We start from the raw sequence: 27,212 nt of genomic DNA on the forward strand, positions 1-27,212 counted from the left end.
AATTTACATGGTATGTCAGGCGCTGTAATTGGAAATCCTCCATCTGATATATCAATAAAGTCACGTGTGACCTATTAAACTTTGTAGAGACAGCATATTGTTCAGGATAGACAACCAACTATTGTGTAGCTGAGTTGTTCCAGTAGAGTTATCCCCATCTATCGGGTCTAAGGGGGGCTTCTAAGGTGTCATGGTCCTCTTGTTTAAAGATTTTTTATGAAGACCGATTTAGCTTTGAAAAGGAACCTGGCTTGTACAATCCGAAATAAATGACACGCAAGAAAAAAGTAAATGTTTTTTAACTGGGACCCTCATTTTATTGGTATCTTACCTTTTAAAGAAAGTCACAATGTACCTTTTCTTATCCTAACGCAAGTTAATGTAAAATCGTCAACTTATGTACAAATAAAGTTAACATGTTGCCCGTAGCTGTCTGTTTTAAAGAAATGGATATGCCATGTAATCTGTAAGAAAGAACTTTTCAAGTATCAAAGTTCACTGTTTTTCAACCCTTGATTCGGCTACAATTTAGAGGATTGTAATCCGCCTTCGCGCAATTTTACTTCTAGAGTCTCTTATTTGTTAACCTATTTTTTTTTTAAATTCTACTTGGGTTCCTTTATGGAGAATGATACTAGACGCGTTTTGATTGGTTAAAACCTTTCCAAACAGCAAATGAAAATTGTACTGACAAAATAAATTATAACTATGGCCGTCACAACAATGTTGAAAATATACGTGTCAAAATTTCATTGATTTCTTCTGTTTTCTCGATTGTTAAATATTTGCTTAACAAAATATAGTCATGTCTGTTTAAGCGATATATTTTTGACCGACGGAAATAAGTATCACCCATCTGAACTGCCAAAAAGTAAGTTTAAGGTGATACGTGGGGATAGTTGTAGTTCTTCTTGAATGCTTTTAAGGGTACCTACGTACAGGCTGAGCTCATAGTTCTTCTTCATTAAACCAAATGCTATGTTAAAATAATAAGTGACAAGTTTGTCTATAAATTCAAAATCAGCCTAAAACAGCATCTGAATCTGAATGGATACGTTGAAGTGACCAAGTTTGGCTTTTATTCAACGGGGAGTGCGCATGAAATTAATGAGCCTGGCAAATGTCCCACTTTTGCCGATATTGCGGCCTTAAAGCACTCAATAGATGTTGAGTTCACTGTGCTTTCATAACAAACACAATACCTGTTACCATCGATATCAATGTGCATGCTGTTTGCGGATAAATGCTCAAAACTAAAAGTTTATAATAAAAACAGTTATCAAACTGAAAGTCGAAGTTTTGAATTGAATCTTTTAATAGATTCAATAGACATTAGATGGCACATGGCAACTCTCAGCAACCTTTTGTGTTATAAAGCTGAGAGTTGAAGCTAAAGTCTAGTGTGAAGCTATCGCTTGGTTGGTCATTGTCTGCTTGGGTACATGAAAATGTATCCTGGGTACTCTTAAGTATACTTAACTGTACCCTGGGTTTGGAAAATATATTGAATCGTACTGGTGAATTCAAACGCTAAATTGGTTGTTATCGGCTATTTTTAAAATTAATTAGGTTTATATTTATGTCAATATTCTGTAAAATGGCCTCTATATTAGTACTTAATCTAAACTCCTTTTTTAAAAAGCAAATTGATTTAAGGTTTTGTTCAAAGAGAGTTTTGTTTGTTTTCCATAGCGGGTTTTACAAAATTAGATTTTGGGCAGGAAGAAATTCGGGTATAGTTTTAATTGGCCAGTACAAGTACTAGTATATTTTCCTTACCCGGGGTACATTTCAGTAGTTTCCGAGTCCACCATGACCAATCAAGCCTAACTAACACTTTGTTAAGGTTATTTGTACACTTACTACGTAGCTTAAAGTTTGGAAATACAGGGGGTTTTTTCCCCAAAGGGGAAAGGTACCTGTACCCCTACAATTGGGAATTTTTCGAGGCGTGAAATCTTCAAATTGGGAAAAAACGAGTCGCGAAATCAATGAATTGGGAAAAATTCGAGTCGCAAAATTGATGAATTGGGAATCTTTAAAATGCATCTTATCTATCATTAGGGGCTTTATTCTGCATCACAAAGCATTTTAAGCTCTAGGTTTTAACAGAAAAACTACTAGTGATGATATTTTGACAATCATATCATGTCATGTGAAAATTGTGTTATTGCCACTTCAGTAGGAATGTGCCTGTCAATGGAAAATAATATCTTCTAGTGATAGGCATAATCACTGAGGTTGCATAAAAAATAATATTAATAATTGTGCTTAAGCCCTTAAAAGTATCACAAGCCCTGCAATGTTTTATGTGAGTTAAAGTAAAAACTTATAAAACAAAACAAAAACAACAACAATGGAACTTGGACTGGTTTGAAATCTTTTAACAATAGCCGAGTGAATAGACAGTTATATATAGTCTTATATTTTTTTATTTTTTTTTTTCAAATCATCAAATAAGATATTAAGATCATCTGCCATAAAATGCTAACGTATATGTTGTAAATAACTATAGTATTTTACACACATGTCTCAGTGTTTTTAATTTTAGGTTAAACTTTTATTTGTTTACATCCGTATCCGAATAGTTTCTGTCCGGATTTGACACTTAAAAAACTATACATAGATCTTAAGTAATATGAGCATTTAACTCAATACGGTTACGTTTTTTTAATGTCAACAAAAATTAGTGTTGAGAAAGTTTATTGATGTAAGGAAGACTGGTCTTTACGATGGAGTTCTTTCACGGGAAAAATCAATCAATCGTCGCGGTTATGTAATCCAGTCACATTTTACTCAACGGTTAGAGTTGCGCCCCTTTGAAAAGTTTTGTTTACTTTCTACGCAACAATGTCCGGCGAAAATAAATTGCCAATAATGAAAAGCATTACTATTTCAAAAGATATTTCCAGCGCAAATAAAAGGCACTGGCGACTGGGAACGGCACCTAGGATCGTTGGGAACGGTAGATATGGAGATTTGGAAAGGTCCGGTGCTAAAATTGGGAAGCTTTGGCTTTGGGAAAGGTACCGTTCCCTGGTACTAGTTAAAGAAGGAAGAAAAACGCTGAAATATAAAATAAGTTTGGTCAAGACAGTATAATTGACATATTTTGCGTTTCATTTACTTTAAAGCCTTTGACAATAAAAGCCAGATAAAGACATCTTAAAATTGATTTAAAAATAAGATCTGTTGAACCTTATCATTCTTATTATCAAAAGGTGAAAATGTGAAGTTTGTCTTTGACTCAAACCCTTCACTTATGAAGCAAGTGCTCTTCTTTCCTGACTGAGCTAATCAGACTATTGTACAATTTCTCCCATATCAATCAATTTTGCCCTTCTCTATAGACTACCAGTAAACAATACTTTCCCAATCAGAGATAAATTACAAAATTCCCATTTGCTGTCCTATAAAATCACTAAATATTAAAAAAGGAAAGTTGATCCGAAATCACGTTACTGGCTAGCGATAAAATCAAAGTGTTTATTTTTGTGAAACCACTAACCTTGCTTGATAAATTCAGGTCATTTCTAAAACAGCCCTCTGGATTTGATGTCAAATCCTTCAGTAGGCCCTTAATTATAGTTGTCTGACTTTTATGTAGACATGTCTAACAATTATTTTCCCTAGTAAAACATAACAATGATACAGATTATCAAAACGTAATCCTTTATTGTAAGAACAAAGTTACTGGTTTGTTGCTTAATTACTGTTTACATGTTATTGATTCCCCTCATCAGTGATGACATGTTGTTTTTAGTAGACGACAGCGTTATTTGACAGTACGTGACTTGCTAGAGATGAAATTTGTATGATTTTGTCCATACAAAATGCGTTATTTGACAGTATGTGACTTGCTAGAGATGAAATTTGTATGATTTTGTCCATACAAAATGCATTATTTAGTCAAGTTTCAGGTTAACCTTTAATTTAAAATTTAACTGGTTAATGTTTGTTTCATTGCGAAAGACATGTGAACCTGTTGCATCCCTAGTTTATTGTCAATGCCTAAGCAATTCAAACTAGAACACTTTTCAATTTTATTTGACAAATAATTGATTATTATATCTTAAAAGGATTATTATACAATGTATCTCAATTAATTTCATAAGCATGTAACAAAATTTATAACTATAACTTATATGATTTTGTTATCCTAATTTGAATTATTATAAAGAGTTATATTAAGTAAATTAGTTATTCCCAAATCTGTGGAGTTTTACTGTAGCCCAAATTGAATTTTCCCAAAATGGCCAAGAAATGGCCTGTTGTGTCAATATTTGTTGAAAAAAATGTTCCAACTTGGTCCATTTTGTTGATAAAAAAATCCCAAATTTGCCATTTTATCGATTAAAAAATCAGAATTTGACCAGACTCCTTTTCCCAAAATTACTAGGAATACTCCTGCGAATTATGATGAGATGTTCTAAGCAGGGTTGGCACCAATCAACCGCCCCCGGTTTTAACCGGCGGTTTTTACCGGTTAAAACCGCCCCGGTCAATACTCCCAAAGTGGTCATTACTGGTCAATACTGGTCGATTGAACTTTACCCCCAATTTTGATTAATATTCCATGCTTAATTAAACAATATTGATAATATAAATTAAACAGACATATTGCCAATAATGTCTTAAGCTATTAAAACCCACTATTTTATACCTGTTCATGCAATTTGTAGGCCAATCTCTCAAAATTTTGCAAATGAGTCAAGTTGGTCAATTGGATTTTGCTGGTCAATTGATTTTTTTTTCAATTCTAACAAATTATGAATGCTCAGAAAATTCTGTGCTTGATTCAATTAGAACCTGTCAATTACTGTGTATTAGTTGTTCCTCATGCCCCACTGTCTCCACAGTCTTTCACAGTCTTCAAACCTATACAGGTTAGGGCACCCAAAACTGATAATAGGGCCTTACATGGCACCTTTGACACAACCCTTACTTGTCATGTATTCTTGCCTGTATTTCTTTAACAAAATAGTGAAAAAATATTTTATTTTACCATTGATATAAAAAAAACTTAATAATAAATAAATATAAAAAGAAAGAAATAATTGAAAAGAAGAGTCTAGAGTACATGTAGACCCACAATTGGTAAACATTATTTGTTGCCAAAATCAAGAACTTTGATTGCTTATTCATTTGAAGATCAGTTGAATAAAGAAGTATTTTTTACAGCTTTAAAGCTTTTTTTACAATAGATAACTCAAAAAAGTTTATCAATTACAGAATAATGATTGATTTAATATAGAATAGCTTAAATTCTTCCTTTGTCATGTTTAAATGCTACAATTTTCAATCAACCAGTATTGACCAATAATGACCAATAATGACCAGTAATGACCGGTTTTAACCGGGTATTGACCGCCGGCCCGGTCAATACTCAATTGACCGGTCAATATGCCAACCCTGGTTCTAAGAGTTGAATTTTGCATTCTTAACATGTTTTAGATCAAGATGACTCGGACGAGTGCTCTGCTGTGTTTGTTGATAGCCCTGGCCACATGTGTACACCAACAAACCCCCGTGGGTGACACGTCTCCGCCGGCTAGCGACCAGGCTGGGAAGGATCCCCCAAGCGCAGGTAGCAAGCATAAGTCATTAGATGTTAATGATATTTCTACCTCTGAATCTCAAGATAATATTGAAAATAAAGATTTGAATGTTGAAGATACAAATGTCCCAGAGCATGGTAAAGAAAATGTTGTATTGGATAGTGAGGTTATTCGAGAGCAAGATGAAGTTAAACATGTTGCAGATGATGTTATATCTGAAAAACAAGATTTCAAGAGTAGGGATAATGATGATCACATTGAACATAATTTAGTATTTGAAGAATCAGGTGAGGAAGGAGATTCATTAATGGAACAAATAAAAAAGCTTAGTGAAAAAGTAGCCAAACAGCAGATGAAAAGTAAAAGAATACATGAATTTACTGAAAAAATAGCCAGAGAGCAAGAGCAAACAAACCTTGATCAGTCTTCAAAACTTTATGAACATGTTGTGGTGAAACGGGAAATTGATAATGTTGAAATTAAGAGTGAAGGTGTTGTAGAGGATGGGGACAGTTTTCAAAGTGATGTGACAGATAAAAAGACTTTTGCTGATGCAGGGTCCATTATTCAAGAGAGGGGTGTACCAGTGGTAAATGAGGGGACTGCAAAGAAGAGGTCCCTGACTGAAGAAATGCAGCTCGTAGCCATACGGCTTGCACAGCTCAGTGCTATAAATAAACAAGTGGTGGAATCTATTCTTAATCAAGATGACAACCAGTTTCCCCTAGATGATCAGTTTGAGGACAAGAATGAAATCAGTCAGTCTCAGAGTGAAAATGGTTTGACAGTTGATGCAGACATGAATAAAGTCACTCAGTTGCAGGGTGAAAATGGTGGGACTGTTGGTGCAGACATGAATAAAGTCACTCAGTCGCAGGGTGAAAATGGTGTGACTGTTGGCAACACTGATGCACCTCCTGGACCAATAACACCAACAAAAACCAGTGAGCTGCCAAAGTCAAAAGGTGTGGATACTCTAGAGTTGAACGGCAATAAAGTTGTGTCTGAAGTGAAGGCGACAAGAATGGATGAACACAAGACCCTTAAAATCAGCCAATCTGTGATGACAACAACTGCAGATGCAGCTGGTACTGGAAGTTCTGAGACTGCAGTTACAGAGAGCTCTACAGTGTCAACAAAAGAGAACTATAGGGCTGAAGTGACAAATTTAATTGTGGAAAAAACTGAAACTGTCCATATTTATTCCTCATCTTTTAGTGAACAAAGTCTTGATTCCATGGCTTATAATCCAGAAGCAACTCCTGAACTTAATAGTAATACGATTCGTTTTGCAGCAACTAAAAGTCAGGAAATGTTTCAATCAGAAGCTGTTTCAACTTCTGAGAATGTCCCGACAGGGACTGCTTTTGAAACAAAGAAGTTGGACCAGGAGCTGAAGGTTCAGATTAAGCAAAAGAGCACAGAAAACACGAAAGTGTCGTCCACAGAAACACTGACAGTAAACAGAGGTAACCATGTGTAGATTGTAGTTGGGGGACATTTACATGCTTGGGTTGGGGATATGTCAATGTGGTGTGGTAGCAGGAATGTAAATATATTAAAATGTTTGTTGATTGCTTGGTTTGATGCAGTATATATACACAAACTTTTGTAAGTGTTATTTTTAAGGATTAAAAAAAACTACTAACTGTATGCATTTCATGATATGTGTCATATTCTGGGACAACAGGGTTATATGCATATGTGTAAACTGTTGTCAGATATTAGCCTGCGCAGTTTGCACAAGCAAATGGGGGACTGCACTTTCTGCCTTCACTTGATTTTTGTTAAGAAGAAACTTCATTAAAATTAAAATTACCGTAAACACAGAAAGTGTTGCCCCTGATAAGCCTGTGCAAACTGCACAAGCTAGTCTGGGGTGACACTTAACAAACATACATTAAACCCCTTTTTCCAAAAGTTTGGCTTATATTATTTTCATGAGATACAAAAACATGAACATAACTTTTTGCATGTCATTATTATAGGTTCCAAAACAGTTTATCAAAATGGTTTAAAGCAGGTTTTTCCATTAAAACAAACATTTACATACACATTTTTAATAGTGCTCCAGCTAGGCCTTAATTGAAGGGCGCCCCGCCCTGCCCTCCCGAACCTCCGCCCTGCCCTTCCTAGGGCCCCCCTGCCCTTAAAAAAAAACAAACATTTTTTTTTACATAATATTATGATGCTTAATAAATCTCTTACAATACATTGTAATTAATTTATTCCTCATTGTAACCATTATATTTGAATTGGTTAATAATAATGGGAATAATATATTCTAACAATTATTAATAACACAGAAATTAACATGCAAGAGGAAGCATTCCAGAAACGCCCGCGCGCTCGAAAGTGTCCTTTTGACAAAATACTGCGCGTCCAAAATCCCCCCTGTCCTTTTTAAATCCTAGCTGGAGCACTGTCAAAATTACATCAATTTACAGGGCTTGACACTTAAACTTGTTTACCTACTGACCCAAAGGACCACCAGCTTTCAGAAATTACTGGTCCTCCAAGATTTTAAGTGGTCCGACAATATCTATGTTATTTTACCTAAATTTCAATTAACTTTCCGGACTATCCACAATGTATTTTGCATTTATAAAAAGAAAACTACACTATCTACTGAACTATCTCTCGTCCTTTTCATATTTGCTGTACTTCAAGCTTCTCTTCATTAGTTTTAGGGTTTTTAGGCGGAGGTAACAGGTTCAACCACCCCTGGAATGAAATTCCACATTGTGAAAACTTGTTATCTTGAAAATACGCACGTTTACTCTCCCGCAATATCAAAACATTATTCGGCGCTCTCCAGTGTAAATTCGCACGGTAAACAAAGTATATTATGATGGTACTAAGATCGATAAAATGCTGATTATTGCTGCTTTTTCAAACTAATAAATACCATTTTGTTAATTTCTCAATCCCAATGCTTCGAATTTTATGTTAATTTGTGTATTGATCATGGCGAAGTCCGGAGACATTTGCGGAATGCAAATACATTTTTTGATCCGACAACAGGTTTTTGTCATCCGGGCATCTAGAAAAATTGGAATTGCCAGTATGTTGCTATTTTTCATCCCGGTCTCGAGTCTGCCCATAAAATAATGATGAAATTGTTTTATTATGAGCATAAATAGTTGTTTTATTGATGAAAACGGCTTTCCACCTGTATTTCACAATAAGCCGGCCAGGATTTTTAACTGGTCCGACGGATCAACCAAATTTCTAGTGTCACTGGTCCTCCCTATTTTTTACTGACCCCGGGTCAATGGACCACCGTTAGTGTCGAGCCCTGATTTAATCAACTGGAATTTGTAATTCCTCTATATTTTTTCCTTTTATGCATCTTTAAGCAATAGTACCAATTAATACCTTGAAGAGTATTTAACATCCTTTTCTTATTTTGGTAATTATTTTTTTGATGGATAATCCTGCTAAGATTTGATGCTGGTAACAGTTTTAATGTGCAAGTAAATTCATGGCCCTGCTATAATGTTTTCAATCGGTTTAAGTTGAAATGTAGGATAACTAATTCATTGCTCAAGCAAGCACCAATTTTAATTGTATTCTTTGAATTCTTTGTATTCTTTAATTAAGTTCTACAAGGCTGCCGACGTATAATGCATGTTATGAGCCTGGGTGTAGGAAAACTGGGCTTAATGCATGTACATAAAGTGTTGTCCCAGCCTAAACTGGATTTTTATGCTCCCCCAAAATTTTTTGGGGGAAGCATATAGTCGCCGCTTCGTCTGTCCGTGCGTGTGTCCGTCCGTCCATGCAAAATTTGTGTCCGGGCTATTTCTCAGCAATTAATGACAGGAATTCAATGAAACTTTATGGAAAGCTTCACTACCAAGAGGAGATGTGCATATTATCAGCCGGTTTAGGTCGGATGATTTTTCACAGAGTTATGGCCCTTTGAAATTTTCTATAAACTGTACATATAGTGCAATTCTTGTCCGGGCTATTTCTCCCCAACTACTGACTGGAATTAAATGAAGCTTTATGGGAAGCTTAACTACCTTGAGGAGATGCGCATGTTATTTGTGGGTTCTGGCTAGATGATTTATTTAGAGAGTCATGGCCGTTTGAAATTTTTAAGTTGCTAAACCATCCATCGTATTATTTTGTCCAAAGTGTTGCCCCTCAAGACGTTTCCTTTTATCTGAATATATAGTGCAATATTGTGACAAAAAAAAACTTGTGGGGAGCTTCACCCATCTCTGACGGTTTCTTGTGGGGAGCTTCACCCGTCACCGACGGTTTCTTGTTATATGGAAGAGACTTCTACTAAAGTATTTAACAAAAAATCCATAAAAGTGTTGTCCCTGATTAGCCTGTGAAGATTGCAAGGGCTAGTCTGGGATGACAGTATGCATGTGCATTAAGCCCCATGATCCCAGAAAGAGTCTTAATATTATATATATACATAAACAGAGCTTGTTATGTAACAATGTATATTTTGCTTGGGGGCCTGTAGTTATTTACACCTCTTATATTCACAGTTATATGCAACTCAATTAAATTATATTTCGTGCAGTGAAATCAGATTATATTTTAGGAATATGATTTTTATTATATGTTTACATTGTTATATGAAATTATGATGTATTCCATTGACCATGCAATTTGCAAAGCAAATTAAAACATGTTTATGCGGCTTAACATCAGGGTGTGATTTCTGCACCTTTAAGGTGATTTCCTTCCTTTTTTATGTGAAATTTATTTTCCAAATATTTTTTTAGTTTGTTTGACCTGTAAACACATGTGCAAATGAAGAGTTTATAGGACCCTGTAAGGGTAATAGGGCTTTTTCCTCCCCTGTGGTGGTTCTTAAATCAGATCCCTAATGCATGTAAATATGAATCTGATACAGTGTTTTGTTTGTTCAAATTTGAGTCCAGTAGGGGGACCCATTCCCAATTGAAAAAAGCAGATATTTTTCCCAAATGGGACCAACTAATTCTTAATTGAAGGTTTCAGTAGAATATTATTTTTAATCAGTTTAATCATGTTATTCATCCCCAAATCCAGCTCTATAAATTGAACCTTAGAAAATATGATATTGGAGCACTTTTATTATCAATTTTAAAGTGTTTGTAAGCATAAAATTAATATCCCAATTTTTTAGTCAAAAGGATGCACTATTTCCCAATCTTATGGAACCGGGCCCCATTCCTAAAATGGTGAAAAAAAAACACACTGTGATATAAATTTATTAAAAAATTCTTGATATAAACATTAAATGAAATCATCCACTCATCTGCCATTATTGTCACAGAGCCCGTTGCACCTGATGTCCCTGGTTCCACAGTGGAGCAGACCCAGAGCCCTTCAGAGGGGACAACGTCAGGTACCCAGCCCCACAGCACACCTGAAGGGGAGTCACCTGAGGAGAAACATAGACGGGAGGAAGGTAGGCAAGGGCCAGGGATATAAAGGGAGCCGTTCTGGGAAAACTGGACTTAATGCATGGGCGTAAAGTGTTGTCCTAGATTAGCCTATGCAGTCCACACAGGCTAATCAGGAACAAAACTTTCTGCTTTTAGGGGATTTTTTGTTTAACAGAAAAAAATTAAGTCGGAGCTGAAAAGTTCGTCCTTCATTAACCTGTGCAGACTGCACAGGCTAATATTGGATATTACTTTAGGCACATGAATAAAGCCCAGTTTTCCCAAAACAAGACTCAATCAGTTTTTGTCTAAATAAATCTCTTTGAGAATGAAATCCAGTTTAGGTGGAAAGTGTCATCTCTGATTAGGCTGTAGGGACCGCACAGGCTTATATGGGATGACACTTAGCACACATGCATTAAGCCCAGTTTACCCAGAATGAGGGTCAATCAGTCTTATCCATCCTTAAGCTAAATATATTAATCACATGCACAACACTGTTTTGAATTGAGCTATGAACATTGTCTTCCTTGATGACTGTACAGTATTAAAGAATGTGTAATTTAATAATTATCAGAATACTTTGCACTTAATCGTTTGCATGTCAACATCAAGTTTTGGAAGTCCAGCAAAACTACTTCATTTTTTAAATTGCTTGCTAGTTTATTGGACCTTTACTTTTTAACTTGTCGTGTTGGACTAGCAGCTTATTATTTTACCTGTACGGACTTTTATTTTGTTTTTCCTGGACTAGTGGGTCACCATAAATGCCCAAATTTGTGCTCAATCTTCTTGAATTTTCTTAGAATTTGTTCTAATATATATATAGGCCAAGTATAAAATTGTTCCTGCCTCTTAGAAAATATGGATACATGTATTAAGGGGTGAGGACATATTCCTTAAATACATTTAGCATTGGTTCAACCTTGTAAACATTATAGAAGTCACATTTTCCTGCCAAATAATTACGTATGTATTGAACAGTATTAAAAATGTTTCTGTTGCATTGAGAAACATGACCATTAGGGTCTCGGCAGTTTTGGTTATGAAGGTCTACAGTGATGGCTTGTGAACACTTTATAACTTGCTTAGAAAATGTGTTCTGATGATAATGCATTAAGAATTGTTTCGTAGAGTGAGGCTCATTTATATGCTTATATCTTGCAGCTCAGCAATACTTTGAAGAAGGCGAAAAGTTGATCAACAATTCATACAAGAAAGATTATGTTCAGTGAGTATTCTTCTAAATTGTTTAATCTATACATGTAAATGAGGTGCACTCTTGGAAAAAGGGATATAATCCATGTGGATAAAGTGTCGTTCCTTGATTAGCCCTTGATGTCCGCACAGGCACAGGCTGATAAGGGACGACATATTTATTGCCATAACTGATTTTTGCTAAGAAAATACTTCCTTTACACCAAAAAAATAAATAAAATCAGAAAATGTAGTCCCTGATAAGTATTTGCTGACTGCACAGGCTAATCTTGGACGACACTTTACGCACATGAATTAAGGCCTGTTTTCCGAGAGGAAACTTTAAATATTTCTTGAGAACTGTTGCCTCCTTTCGTTACTAATTCCTTCTTCATACAATTGAATTGAACAGATGAAGTTTAATTGACAGATACCATTTTAAAGACTTATTATGCGTTAATTAGATGATTAATTTTAGTTTTGCACATGCAGTAAGCCTGATTGCACCAGAGAGAGGCTAAAATCTATATGAGTCGCGTTCTGAGAAAACTGGGCTTAATGCATGCGCGTAAAGTGTCATCCCAGATTAGCCTGTGCAGTCCACACAAGCTAATCAGAGACGACACTTTCCGTCTAAACTTGATTTTTGGTAAGGAGGGACTTCCTTTAAACTAAAAATACCATAAAAGTGGAAAGTGTCGTCCCTGATTAGCCTGTGGGGACTGCACATGCATTAAGCCCAGTTTTCTCAGAATGAGGGTCATATGTTCTTTGACTAATGAGAAGCAAGACAGATTTTTTGCTAGTAAAATGTAATTGTTGTCCTGCACTATGTTAGTTTAACCTGTTGATGTATGCCCATGTTTTCAGGGCCTACCAGTACTTCCAGGTCGCAGCCAACAGGGGCCACAAGAAGGCCCTGGAGTATTTAGGGTTCGGGCACCTGCTAGGAGACTATGTGTCACATGACCCGAAAAGGGCTCTGCAGATTTTTGAGGAACTCAGTAATAAGGGGTCACCTAGGGGCCAACTGGTAATTGAAGATGAAATTTAAGAAGAAGCTTTTATACCATAAAAACTATAGAACACAGGTTACCCTCTGGGGAAAAAGGGGCATTATGCTTGTGCTTAGTGTTGTGTCAGATTGGTGTGTGCAGTATGCACAGGCTAATCAAGGATGACACTTTCTGCCTAAACTAGATTTTTTCTAAGAAGATACTTCATTTATACAAAAAAAACCATAGACACCAAGGCAAACGGACTCGAGAGTGTTTCATATAAGCTTAGGCTTGTTATGCAATTGAGCTGAAATAAATAGGTTTAAAAAGAAACAACAACAAAAAAGCAACAAAGGTGTCATCTCTAATTAGCCCGTGACAGTGTGGACTGAATTTTTGTGCACATTCATTTATTACTGTTCAGTCAGAATGAGGCTAGAAAAAACTCCCTGTACTGCTCGATGTTGTCACAAAACAACATAATTTGATGGCTTCATTTAGATATTGTAGATCGCAGGATATTAGAATTTTATTTTTAATCTGTAAAATATTCAATTATCTTTATTGTTTTCCTGGTTGATTAAAAAAATTGTATTTTGTATTGTTTGTATTGTTCCTGTTTTCTTTTTTTTTACCAAAGTTAATAGCCATGTTCTTGTTATATAAATAACGAATGTTTATTGTTATTACAAAGTTAGTTTGGAATATACATGCATCGATATTTGGATGCCTCTATTTTCATGTATACATGTACATCTATTATGATATGTGTAGTTATATTTATATTTTGATGTGTTTATTCACAGGGACTTGGTTTTTCTTACGCTGCTGGTCTTGCCACAAATTCTAGTCAAGCCAAGGTTTGTGAAGCTAAAATAAAAAATATAGTAATAGATAAGTTTTGTTCTTTTAAAATTAAGAACTAAAATGGCATGCTTATAGTTCTGTAGACATCGTGTACCATGATAATTGTTAAACTATCAGATATATAAATGTTGTTTTTAAGCAGTCAATCATTTTACATACTTTTTAAACAAATCTTGTTCATCATTATTCCCTCACATTTTAACATCTTGTCTTGTCATGTCTTATTCTGTTTCAGACACTGACACTGACATGTGTTTTTTTCTCTGTTACAGGCGCTGATTTACTTCACATTTTCTGCTCTGGGTGGTGATCCACTCGCCCTTATGGTCATGGTGAGACTTACTTTGTTGTTGTTGTAGCCTCCCTCTGGGAGTCTGTGCTGTCTTTAAAGGCTTGTCAGGGATGACATCTTGTGCCTTAACTGGATTTCCAGTTAGCACAGACTTTATAAACAATAGCTTCCATAAAAGCGGAAAGTGGCGTCCTTGATTACCCTGTGGGGACTGCCCAGGTTAATTTGGATGGCACTTTACACACATGCATTAAGCACAGTTTTCCAAGACAAGAGGCTCATTCGAAGTCCGTTCCAATCATTGAACTGAAACAATGTTACAGAGCATAGATAGTTTACGCTGTTTTAAAAAAACTGCTGTAAAAGTTAAAATTATATGATATGAGAGAGCCCTGTTAACGATCTGCTGTTTGCTTTTCAGAGTTATCGTTCACTATTGGGTATAGTTTTTCCAGGAATAAGGCGCACTGTCCTGTATTGTTTTTCAGGGTTATTACTTACTATCAGGTATTGTTTTCCAGGGTTATCGCTCACTGTCTGGAATTGGTGTCGAGGCCAAGTGTGAGACAGCACTGACCTACTATAGGAAGGTGGCAACCACAGGTGAGCTCATGTCTGTGTGCCATTTGCTGAGTTCTCCTTCTTACAAATGAACAACATTCGAAGGTGCATGCATTATTTATGTTGAAACTTGTGATATAGACCATTTGAAATTTATATAATCTCTCAAAGAAAATAACAATGATACTTATGCCTCCACTTCAAAATTCAGTTTCTGTGATGTGATTATTACAAAACATAGCATGCATACAAATCCATGTAGCCACATTATGGAAAAAGGGGGCTTAATGCATGTGCGTGAAATTTGGTTGCAGATTTGCTTGTGCTGTCTGAGTTTGCTAATTAGGGACACCACTTTCCGCTTAGACAAGATTTGCATTAAGAAAATACTTCCTTTAAACTAACAAAATCCTTTTAAGCAGAAAGTATTGGCCCTAAAAGCATGTAGAAATTGTTAAGACTTCTTTGTACAGTTCGGTAACCCAGAACTTTGTTGAAGGTTACTCAGCACCATGAACATATTGCTAACCTTCAGTTACTGAGAACATGTCATCTGGCAGCCCAGTGGTTCAGCCAAATCCATGTTGGTCAAGTGTCATCCTAGATAAGCCTGTGCAGTCCCCACAGGAAACAGAAGTGAAGTTTATGCGTATAGCAGTGTTCTCCATAAAATCTTAAGTAGCCAGAAATATTTTTAAAGTAGCCAGTGACTAAGCACGCGGCATGTCGCGTGCACGAGCCGCGAAGTGGCGAGTGGGGTAGGTGCGGGAGGGGTATCCCCTCCTGTCAGGGGGGTATGGGGGGTCTCCCCCAGGATTTTTTTAAAAGTACATGAGTGAAATGGTGCAATCTGGTGCATTCTAGGGAGTTTTTCTTAGATTGAAGTAACCTAGCATTTTTCATAGAAAATAAAATATTTATTTGAAATTTATTGAATAACTCTCTCACAAACTTTGAAAAAAGAAACATGAAATTGCAACAACTGTTTTTTAATAATCTGAATCTGAAGATCCATAGTCAGAATCTAGCCCAGATCCTTGGTCATCCATGCCAAGGGCGTGGAGGGCATCTTGGTATTCTGCTTCTCCAAACTGTGGGGCTGGCTCAGGCTGCACTTGGACAAACTGGTTAAGGTCGTTTTGTAGCTTTTTCAGGTCCTCCTCTTCCAGGGATTGTCCCAGTGGTGGCATCTCTGTACGAACTACAGTACACTCCACGCGTTTTCCAAAAAAAAAAAACGCGCTCCCTCCGCGGGTTTTTTCTGCTAGCGAGTGATCACGCGGCGTTGGAAAGCGAGGTGAACTCGATAAAACGCTCGGCGTTACGCCGCGTTCGCTAATTCCCGCGGCGTGTATTACTTTAGCCAAGTCGGTAAATGCAGACGATTTCCGTTCTTATCAGTGACCGCCGCGCAACACCGCGTTAGCAGTGTGCTACTGGGCATACCAAAAAAAAAAAATAAAATAAAATCCAGTAATTATCCAACAAGACACCGTTATTTAAGATGAATGTGTTTCGAATTTCGTAAACACGCGGACGCCATTATTAGTAACTGTACAAAAAGTTGGGAAAATGGTCTTTGTCGGAAAATCCGAGATAGATTTATTTGTTGTGTCAAAGCTTAGACCAAGTAATTTCGGCTATTCAGGACTCAACTTTTCGTAAAACACGTGTTCAATTAACTGTTAAACTCCACCCTTTGTTTCCTGTAAAAGATTCGAAAGGCGGAGCTAAGCACGTGCAGTTACATATTTCGACAGTTGCTATTGAGTTATAAACACCCCATTGGTTTAGCGTGTTGATTGCCAAACAAAGGAAGCCAATTTTGTCGGCGAGAACAGTGTGTTTTTCATGCCTTCAGACAGGAAGCGGTTTTTCTTTCATGACGTCAAACTGTCAATTCACACATATTGCGAATTTTTGCGAGACTTTTAATAGGGTCCTCGGTCATTTGTCTACATGTTCAGTATAGAAAAAACACCTGCTAACATGAAAACTTTGGATTAAATTATCAAAATAAAAACAATGTTGCAAACTGTGATTATATTAATTGGTAAGTATCAGTTAAAAGACGACCCTTTGTTTGTCGTAAATCAACGAGTTTTCTATACAACAACAACTACTTCTACAGCCACGTCGGGATCGATCTATCTTGGTTGTTTTTTTTAATTGTATATATTATACTACATGTATGTACTTGTAATAAATGTAATTTTATTTGAAAATCAGGAAGTCAAACAACGTTAAATTGATCGTTATCTCGTTAAACGCGGAGTTTCCCCCGCGTTGCCAACGCCGAGGGCCGCCGCGTCGGCTTATCAATTTTGCCGATCGTTAACCGCCGCGTCCAAAATCATGCAAACGCCGCGTATCGCGGGATTTTCTTAATCTCCCTCCAGGTCACTGCCCGCGGAGAAGCGAGAGAAATTGGGGAAAACGCGTGGAGTGTACTGTATCGATCGGTTTTATCCGTGCTTCTTCCTGTTCGGCGCAAAATTAACGCGCATTAGAATAGAAACATCCGATTAGTTAATAGACGAAATTGAAAAATCGCGTCACAACTGGAATTAAAACGGGCGTTTTTTTTTGCGCCGTTTCCAATTGATATTTTTTGGGAAAGTAGCCGGCGCCTAGACTGTCAGTAGCCGGCGAAATCGCCGGCCGCCGGTGCTTCCGGAGAACACTAGTGTCCTTGATAAGCTTGTGCAGACTGCACAAGGCTAATCTGGAGCGACAATTTAAGCTCAGTTTTCCCTCATGCATTTCTTGTGATATATCTTATCTTTAGTTGCTGAGAAAACATCGTCAGGTAGCCCGGTGGTTCAGCGTATCCGACTGCATGAGCAGGCTGAAACCAAGGACACCACTGGGAACACACTGATGGACGATGACCTACTGCAGTACTATGAGTTCCTGGCAGACAAAGGGGACGTGCAGGCACAGGTAGGGGATATGCTTAATTATATACTTATAGATTTTTAACCCCACAATATACTGTATACAACATTTAAATACAAGAAACCATGTTTGCAATTTGCTTTTTATGTAATTTGTCCTGCAAGTAGCTGGACTACTTTTTATGTGAAAACAATCACTTTGCCAGCTTTGTAAATTATTGTTTATCTGCATAAAGGATTGTTGATGTCACATGAAATGGTGATATTTGTAACAATTTAAAAATAATACTTCTAAAAAGTTTGGTAATACATGTAATATTACGCTGAAATGGTGAACTTAATGGAATATCACAGTAAATTGATATAATAAATGGAAAATCACACTTCAGTGGCGTAGTAAATGGAATATAGCACTAATCTGGTGTAGTCAATTACTTAAATGGCATATTAAATGGAATATCACATAAATTGAGTGTCGTAAATGGAATATAACACTAATATGGTGCTTTGAAATGGTGTGTCAGTCTTATTGTTTGTGTAATGTAGCTTTGGCGCTAGTGCAATGACTTATCGCAGCCTGCTAGCTCGAGCATTAAGTTCCATAATCATGTTGTTTATTTTCAATATATAATTTGAAGCTAGTCGATTAAAGTATGTTCTGGTTGCAGGTCGTGTTGGGTCAGTTGTACTACCAGGGAGGCAAGGGTGTACCCATCAACCATGAGGTGAGTGTAGTGTGTAACCTGTATATCTGAGGTGAGTGTGGTGTGTAACCTGTATATCTGATGTGAGTGTGTCATGTAACCTGTATATGAGGTGAGTGTGGTGTGTAACCTGCATTTCTGAGGTGAGTGTGGTGTGTAACCTGTATATGAGGTGGGTGTGGTGTGTAACCTGCATATCTGAGGTGAGTGTGGTGTGTAACCTGTATATCTGAGGTGAGTGTGGTGTGTAACCTGTATATCTGAGGTGAGTATGGTGTGTAACCTGTATATCTGAGGTGAGTGTGCCATGTAACCTTCTCGACTGGCTACTCGTTTTAGAATGGATTCATGATTGTACATCTGTAAGAATCATTCTAATATGGCTCATGCATATTATTCTAAAGACAACATTATTATTGATTGCCTACATAAATGCAAAGAAAGTTTTGTAAATGTTTTATGCTCCCTGAAATTTTTTGGGGAGCATATAGTTGCCCGTATGTCTTTCCTTCCTTCCGTCAGACTTTCCGTCACACTTTTGTTACAGTTTGTCATAGCGCCTCCAATAATTTACCAATCTCTTACATATTTGGCATGTAGGTACCTTGCATGGACCTCTACCTTTTGATAAAGTTTGAGGTCAATCAGGTCAAGGTCAAGGTCACCAAGGTTAATAATAGATTTTCTCAAGGTCACAATTTTGTTACAGTTTCTCATAGCGCCTTATAAGGGGGCATCCATCGTTTTCAACGATACTTGTCTTCATTTAACTGTTAAAACCCACATGTTTTCCTAAAATTTAAAGTTCATTTTTTTCTCTGGAATGGTTAGAAAGTTTCAGATATGTTATGAACATGAGTTTATTATATATAATATGTTGTATTTTGAGCAGACAACAAAATACAAGGAGTATAGCAAAATACTAGAAGTATTTTTGCATTATAAATTAAGCGGTATCAAAATACATGTTTATGATTTTTTATTCAAGTCATTGTCAGGTTATTTTTTCCAGTTGCACTTATATGGTTCTGTCAAACTGCTGAATTCATATTCCTCAAATTGATGAGTAAAATGGATTTAAGTACAAAACCACCTTGATTGTTAAATTATAAAATTATAGTTTCTATGTCCCAATCTTTAGTATACTTTCAACTTGTTTATTTATATATTAAAATGATTTTGAGCTGTTAATGTAATAAACAGATAGTATGACATTGTTCACTAGATTTAACTGCTATACTGCAAATTGCAAGGTTTACTTGAGTCTTATTTGCGAAAATTTGAGCTTGTTGCATCTGCGTAAAATGTCATTCCAGATAAGCCTGTGCAGTTTGCACAGACTAAACATGGACAATGCTTGATTTTTGTTATAAAGAGATTTCCTTTTAACAACAAATTCCATTAAAGCGGATAGTGTTGTCCCTGATAAGCCTGTGCAGACTGCATAGGCTGATGTGGGATGACACTTTACGCGAATGCATTAAGCCCAGTTTTGCCAGAAGGAGGCTCATTTGTACCCATTTAGCCCTTTCCCCCGTAAGAAGCAAGTTAAAATATCTTTTGCAACCAGCATAAAACCAGAACAGCCTGGGAGTAACTCTAAGTCTGTTCAGGTTTTATGCTGTTTGCAGCGATTTTCCTCCTTCTTTATAAAGTACCGGTAAACGGCACTTTCCCAATTACAAAAAAAATACAAATTTCCCAATTGCTGTCCTTAAATTCCCAATTAAAGGTATAAAAAAAAAAAAAAAAAAAAAAATTATTATTTTTTTTTTTAAGCAACATTTAGTTAGTTTCCCTTTGCAGCTCTATAGCTTGAACCTAGATGTATATAATATTGACAGCTTGAAAACACTTGGTTATCAATTTTAAAGTATTTGGGAGCAAAAAATCAAATACACCAATTTCCCAATTTGAGGTTTTCACGACTCGATTTTTCCCAATTTTGATGTTTTCACGACTAGATTTTTCCCAATTGGACCGGTACGGGTACTTTTCCCAATTGGACAAGGAAAATTGCTGGTTTGCTGCTTATCAGTAACTAAGGGTTGGAAGTGAAGCCTTTAACACATTAATCATGTTAGAAAGGGCTTAAATAAATATAAATAACTTTATAAGGGACTACAAATGCATGAAAATACGTATCTAAGTGATAAAGGGTTCATAGGACCATCATTTGTCACATATCATTTCAACATTCAATCATGTCTGATAAAGTTAATTAGATACTGATGAGCAGCAAACAGCATAAAACTTGAACAGACTGCGAGTATAACTCGCAGCCTGTTCTGGTTTTATGCTGTTTGCACATAGCCATTTTCACATAGCTTCTAAGTGGGAAAGGGTTAACAATGTCCTTATGTTTTCAGAGGGCCCAGCACTATTTCCTTATGGCAGCAGAGTCTGGCAACTCCAACGCCATGGCCTTCCTGGGCAAGGTAGGTCCCTTAGTAGTCTGGCAACTCCAACGCCATGGCCTTCCTGGGCAAGGTAGGTCCCTTAGTAGTCTGGTAACTCCAACGCCATGGCCTTCCTGGGCAAGGTAGGTCCCTTAGTAGTCTGGAAACTCCAACGCCATGGCCTTCCTGGGCAAGGTAGATCCCTTAGTAGTCTGGCAACTCCAACGCAATGGCCTTCCTGGGCAAGGTAGATCCCTTAGTAGTCTGGCAACTCCAACGCTATGGCCTTCCTGGGCAAGGTAGGTCCCTTTGTAGTCTGGCAACTCCAACGCCATGGCCTTCCTGGGCAAGGTAGATCCCTTAGTTGTCTGGCAACTCCAACGCCATGGCCTTCCTGGGCAAGGTAGGTCCCTTAGTAGTCTGGCAACTCCAACGCCATGGCCTTCCTGGGCAAGGTAGATCCCTTAGTTGTCTGGCAACTCCAACGCCATGGCCTTCCTGGGCAAGGTAGATCCCTTAGTTGTCTGGTAACTCCAACGCCTTGGCCTTCCTGGGCAAGGTAGGTCCCTTAGTAGTCTGGTAACTCCAACGCCATGGCCTTCCTGGGCAAGGTAGGTCCCTTAGTAGTCTGGTAACTCCAACGCCATGGCCTTCCTGGGCAAGGTAGATCCCTTAGTTGTCTGGTAACTCCAACGCCATGGCCTTCCTGGGCAAGGTAGGTCCCTTAGTAGTCTGGTAACTCCAACGCCATGGCCTTCCTGGGCAAGGTAGGTCCCTTAGTAGTCTGGTAACTCCAACGCCATGGCCTTCCTGGGCAAGGTAGATCCCTTAGTTGTCTGGTAACTCCAACGCCATGGCCTTCCTGGGCAAGGTAGGTCCCTTAGTAGTCTGGTAACTCCAACGCGATGGCCTTCCTGGGCAAGGGAGATCCCTTAGTAGTCTGGTAACTCCAACGCCATGGCCTTCCTGGGCAAGGTAGGTCCCTTAGTAGTCTGGTTCCAAATTGTATTTGAGTCTAGCTCTGTCAAAGTAGGGCGCAATCAGTGTTCTCTTGAAGCTCCAGCGGCTGGCGATTTCACCAGTTGCTATAATCTAGGCACTAGCTACTTTCCCCATAATATTAAATCTAAACAGTGCAAAAACAGCTATTTTAGTGCTTAGTTGCTGGCTACTTTCAAAATCTTACTGGTTACTAAACATTTTATGGAGAACACTGGCTCAATGCATGTGCGTCAAGTGTTCTCACATATTAGCCTGTGCAGTTTGTTCAGGCAAGTCAGGGACAACAATTTCTGCTTTTATGGAAAAAAAAATGTTAAAAGAAAATCTTTTGTTAGCGAAAAATCCATTATAGGTGGAAAGTGTCCAAACTGTTGAGCATGTGCAGAGAGACTAAGGCTAATCTGGGGCAACACTATGCACATGTATGCAGCCATGTTTTCCCAGAGGCTCTTATGTTATATGTGATGGGTTGTGACTTGGACTGGAGATGGACCATGAAAACCATAGATATTTTTTATCGTTCTTCTGGATAACATTTGTTCAATCAATCTTTTTATTTTAGTAACTAAACTATCTGTCTGGTTCGGTCTTGGTCTATTCTATATATTTGGTGTGTCATCTTTAGCATTTATTATGCCCCCCTGCAATCATGGGAATCACCATGGACACCTGTTTGTCTGTTGAAACAAGCTTTTCTGACAAAGCACTGCTACTCTTTTCAAAGTAAAATATTCAAACTTAGAATTTTATTATCCTGTGAACCCTTTCCCACTCAGAAAAGAAGTGAAAATTGCTATATGCAAACAGCATAAAACCAGAACAGCATGCCAGTAACTGGCAGTCTGTTCAGGTTTTATGCTGTTTGCAACTCATCTTTATCTTCCGGTTGGAAATTTAGCCTTTTAAACTTGAATATATTAAGAAAGGACTTAAATTCGATTTGATTTTTTAAAGGACTTCAAATGCGTCAAAGTGCGTTTCTGAGTGGTGAAGGGTTAGAACATATTACATTAAAGCAAAGTGTTTCTTACTATGACATGCTGTGTCAAGGGGTATATGTCACAGCTGTGTTAAACGCAAGTTTACTTTTATAAAAGTGAAGATGATAATATTTTGAATAAAACCTAAAAGCAAAGAGAATTCATGCATAATCTTATTTATTCTTTCAAATAAGAACTAGACATGTTCATAACAGGTGTGCTTGTCAAGTGTTTTAATTTTGGTCAAGTATGGGGCCGAAAAATGTCCCTATTTCTAATCCCCAAAAATAATTTTAGTCGCCTTCTGAGAAAACTGGGCATAATGCATGTGCGTAAAGTGTCGTCCCAGATTAGCCTGTGCAGTCTACACAGGCTAATCAGGAATGAAACTTTCCGCTTTTATGGTAATTTTAGCTCATCTATTTTTTGAAGAAATTTTTTTTGAGCTATTGTCATCACCTTGGCGATGGCGTTGGCGTCGGCGTTGGCGTCCGGTTAAGTTTTGCGTTTAGGTCCACTTTTCTCAGAAAGTATCAATGCTATTGCATTCAAACTTTGTACACTTACTTACTATCATGAGGGGACTGGGCAGGAAAAGTTAGATAACTCTGGCGTGCATTTTGACAGAATTATGTGCCCTTTTTATACTTAGAAAATTGAAAATTTTGGTTAAGTTTTGTGTTTAGGTCCATTTTATTCCTTAAGTATCAAAGCTACATGTATTGCTTTGATACTTGCAACACTTACTAACTATCATAAGGGGACTGTGCAGGCAAAGTAATGTAACTCTGACTGACATTTTGACAGAATTATGTGCCCTTTTTATACTTAGAAAATTGAAAATTTGGTTAAGTTTTGTGTTTAGGTCCTTTTTATACCTACAGTATCAAAGCTATTGCTTTCATACTTGCAACACTTATTAACTATCATAAGGGGACTGTGCAAGCAAAGTTATGTAACTCTGACTGGCATTTGGACGGAATTATGGGCTCTTTATACTTAGAAAATTGAATATTTTGTTAAGTTTTGTGTTTTGGTCCATTTTACCCCTTAACTATCATAGATATTGCTTTCATACGTGGAACACTCGCAAACTATCATAAGGGTACAGTAAAAGGACAAGTTGCATAACTCTGGTTGTCATTTTTATGGAATTATGGCCCTTTTTTGACTTAGTAACTTTGAATATATGGTTAAATTTTGTGTTTCGATCCACTTTACTTTTAAAGTATCAAGGCTATTGCTTTCAAACTTCAAATACTTTCATGCTATCATGAGGTTACTGTACCTGGCAAGTTGAATTTTACCTTGACCTTTGAATGACCTTGACTCTCAAGGTCAAATTATTTAATTTTGCTAAAAAAGCCATAACTTCTTTATTTATGATTAGATTTGATTGATACTTTGACAAAACTACTCTTACCTGACATACCACAATAGACTCCACCCAAACCATCCCCCGTGCCCTCCCCCCCCCCCCCCCCCCCCCCCGAATCCCCCCCAATTTTTTTTTTAAGATCATCTCACAAATGACCACCTCACACTATACTATACCCCCCCACCCCACCCACCCCCCCACCCAATTTTTTTTTGAAACGGTTAAAAAACACAAATATTTATTTTTATTATTTTATGTTTGAAATACCGTCCAACCATCGCACCCAAGAATACCCCCTCCCACCCCTCCCTCCCCCCCCCCCCCCCCGGAATTCCGCCCCCCCCCCCCTAATTATTATTATTATTATTTTTTTTTTAAGATCATCTCACGAATGACCACCACACCCTCACACTATACTATACCCCCCCCCCCCCACCCCACCCCCCCCCCGCCCCCCAATGTTTTTTTGAAACAGTTAAAAAACACAAATATTTATTTTTATTATTTTAAGTTTGAAATACCGTCCAACCATCGCACGCATTTTTTTTTCGCATTTTTGGAAGATAATGTAATAAATGTCCACGCCCCCACACTATACACCCCTCTTCACTCCACCCCTCCCTCCTTTGTGATTGAAAATGAGAGTCCCTTCACCTTTTAAAAGAAAATAGATGAGCGGTCTGCACCCGCAAGGCGGTGCTCTTGTTAGTTTTAAGGAAGTCCCTTCTTACCGAATATCAAGTTTAGGCGGAAAGTGTCGTCCCAGATTAGCCTGTGCAGACTGCACATGCTTATCTGGGACGACACTTCAAGCACATGCATTATGACCAGTTTTCTCAGAACAAGACTTATTTTCCCTTATGACTGCCTTAAATTAATAATTGAAGATTAACAAAAATTGCACCCTTAAGCTCATTTCCTTGTACAACTTAATAAGTCAAACCTTAGTAAGTGTAATATTGAAACCACTTTTATTATCAATTTAAAGAACTTGTTCGTACAAAAAACAGCAACGCCAATTTCCTAATTTAAATCAAAACGAAGCAATTATTCCCAATCCCATTGGCCTCAGTCCCATTTCCAAGACGGGTGAAAAAACAGGCTGTTGTGTATTGCAGATGCATTCGGAGGGAAGCCCCGTGATAGCCCAGGACCCCAACGTGGCCTTGGAGTACTTCAAGAAGGCAGCCAACAAGGTATGAATAGCATGGGGGTATATTTTTGTGCGTAAAGGGTCGTCTCAGATTAGCCTGTGCAGTCCACACGGTCTAACCAGGAACAACTCTTTTTGCTTTCATGGGGGTTTTTGTGTGAAGGAAGTCTCTTCGTAAAGAACATCCAGTTGAGGCTTAAAATGTTGTCCCTGATAAGCCTGTGCAGACTTCGCAGGCTTATCTGGGATCACACTTTGCGCACATGCATAAAGCCCCGTTTCCCATAACGTGGCTTTATTGGATTAATTCATGCTAAAAGGGCACACATTCATTTAGCCCCAGCCCCATTTCCAATAACTTGGCTGTGAAGAGAAATGATGTATATTTCACTGAAAACTCAACTGAAGCGTTATTATATTCCGGTTAAAAAACCCTGGGTCAATGTGCACTTTATGTTTTGTGCTTGGTAGGAACATAGTGTACATAACTTGATTGATGGGTGGAGCGAATCAAATATGTTAGAAAGAGCTAATTCATTAACTTGAGCCTTTGACTTTACTAGATACATTATCATTGTAAGATATTTTTACAGCTACGTAAATTCTAGCCTTTATCATGTCAGTATGTAGATTTGTAACCAATGTATAAAAAAATAGTGAATACCAAGTTAGTGTTTAAAAAATATAAGTTTATTTAACAAAGCTTAGAAAGTGGTTTAGGTGTTTAAGTCAAATGTATCTGTGTTCTATATCTACCTGGTATTCTATTTATCCCGTCATTTTCAAATTTTTATGCCCCCGGATCGAATGATCGGGGGTATATTGTTTTTGGCCTGTCTGTCTTTCTTTCTGTCTGTCATTTTGTCATTCTGTTATTCTGTCCCAAAATTTAACCTTACAGTAAAGTTTTGCAATAACTTTTAAAATATTGAAGATAGCAACTTGATATTTGGCATGCATGTGTATCCCATGGAACTGCACATTTTGAGTGGTGACAGGTCAAGGTCATCCTTCAAGGTCAAAGGTCAACAAAAAAAGTGGCGCATTAGGGGGCATTTTGTTTCTGACAAACACATCTCTTGTCCTTTATTGATTAAAAAGGAAACAATTGAAAGAAACAACAACATGAATAAACATGAAATGAAAGGAAACAAAATGTGTCATTATACTTCATGCCTTTGCTGTTTTTAACAGTTACATTTAATTTACACAGGTTGTTACTGCAGGGTAATCCTAAAGCACTTCTTGAACATGTTTTGCTCTTGTCTGCAGGAAAATCCTAAAGCACGTCTTGTACATGTTTTGCTCTTTATCTGCAGGGTAATCCTTTAGAATGTCTTGTACATGTTTTGCTCTTGTCTGCAGGGTAATCCTAAAGTATGTCTTGTACATGTTTTGCTACAGCCTGCAGGATAAACCTTAAGAACGTCATGTACATGTTTTGCTCTTTGTCTGCAGGGTAATCCTAAAGAACGTCTTGAACATGTTTTGCTCCTGTCTGCAGGGTAATCCTAAAGAACGTCTTGTTCATGTTTTGCTCCTGTCTGCAGGGTAACACAATAGGCCAGTGTGGTATGGGGATCATCTACATGTACGGGCGAGGTGTGGAGAAGGACTACCCCAAGGCGCTGCGCTTCTTCAGTCAGTCTGCAGACCAGGGATGGTCCGACGCACAGCTGCACCTCGGCATCATGCACTTCAGTAAGCAATGCTGGGAAGATGTCTGCAAAAATGGGCTTAATGATTAGCCTCATTCTGCAAAACTGGGCTTAATGATGAGCTTCATTCTGCAAATACTGGGCTTAATGATGAGCTTCATTCTGCAAA

General features: G+C 37.6%; 1 protein-coding gene across 2 annotated transcripts in view; it reads left to right on the forward strand.

Moving 5' to 3' along the window:
• The first annotated feature begins 682 nt into the window (after positions 1–682).
• The window catches only part of LOC127871256 (protein sel-1 homolog 1-like), a 37,997-nt gene continuing 11,467 nt past the window's right edge, over positions 683–27,212 (forward strand). Inside the window, exons 1-14 of one of the 2 annotated variants that reach the window (XM_052414006.1) lie at positions 683–871; positions 5,455–5,587; positions 6,854–7,027; positions 10,846–10,980; positions 12,125–12,188; positions 13,025–13,187; positions 13,959–14,012; positions 14,292–14,351; positions 14,833–14,914; positions 17,661–17,815; positions 18,438–18,494; positions 20,843–20,911; positions 25,351–25,428; positions 26,936–27,086. In XM_052414006.1, the coding sequence (XP_052269966.1) occupies positions 5,461–5,587; positions 6,854–7,027; positions 10,846–10,980; positions 12,125–12,188; positions 13,025–13,187; positions 13,959–14,012; positions 14,292–14,351; positions 14,833–14,914; positions 17,661–17,815; positions 18,438–18,494; positions 20,843–20,911; positions 25,351–25,428; positions 26,936–27,086 (1,369 nt within the window). In that variant the 5' untranslated portion in view covers positions 683–871; positions 5,455–5,460. The remainder of the gene's footprint in view (positions 872–5,454; positions 5,588–6,853; positions 7,028–10,845; positions 10,981–12,124; positions 12,189–13,024; positions 13,188–13,958; positions 14,013–14,291; positions 14,352–14,832; positions 14,915–17,660; positions 17,816–18,437; positions 18,495–20,842; positions 20,912–25,350; positions 25,429–26,935; positions 27,087–27,212) is intronic. The other variant, XM_052414008.1, reaches the window with a different exon arrangement.

Source organism: Dreissena polymorpha, chromosome 3 (assembly GCF_020536995.1).
Source record: "Dreissena polymorpha isolate Duluth1 chromosome 3, UMN_Dpol_1.0, whole genome shotgun sequence".
In the NCBI taxonomy this organism is placed as follows: domain Eukaryota; kingdom Metazoa; phylum Mollusca; class Bivalvia; order Myida; family Dreissenidae; genus Dreissena; species Dreissena polymorpha.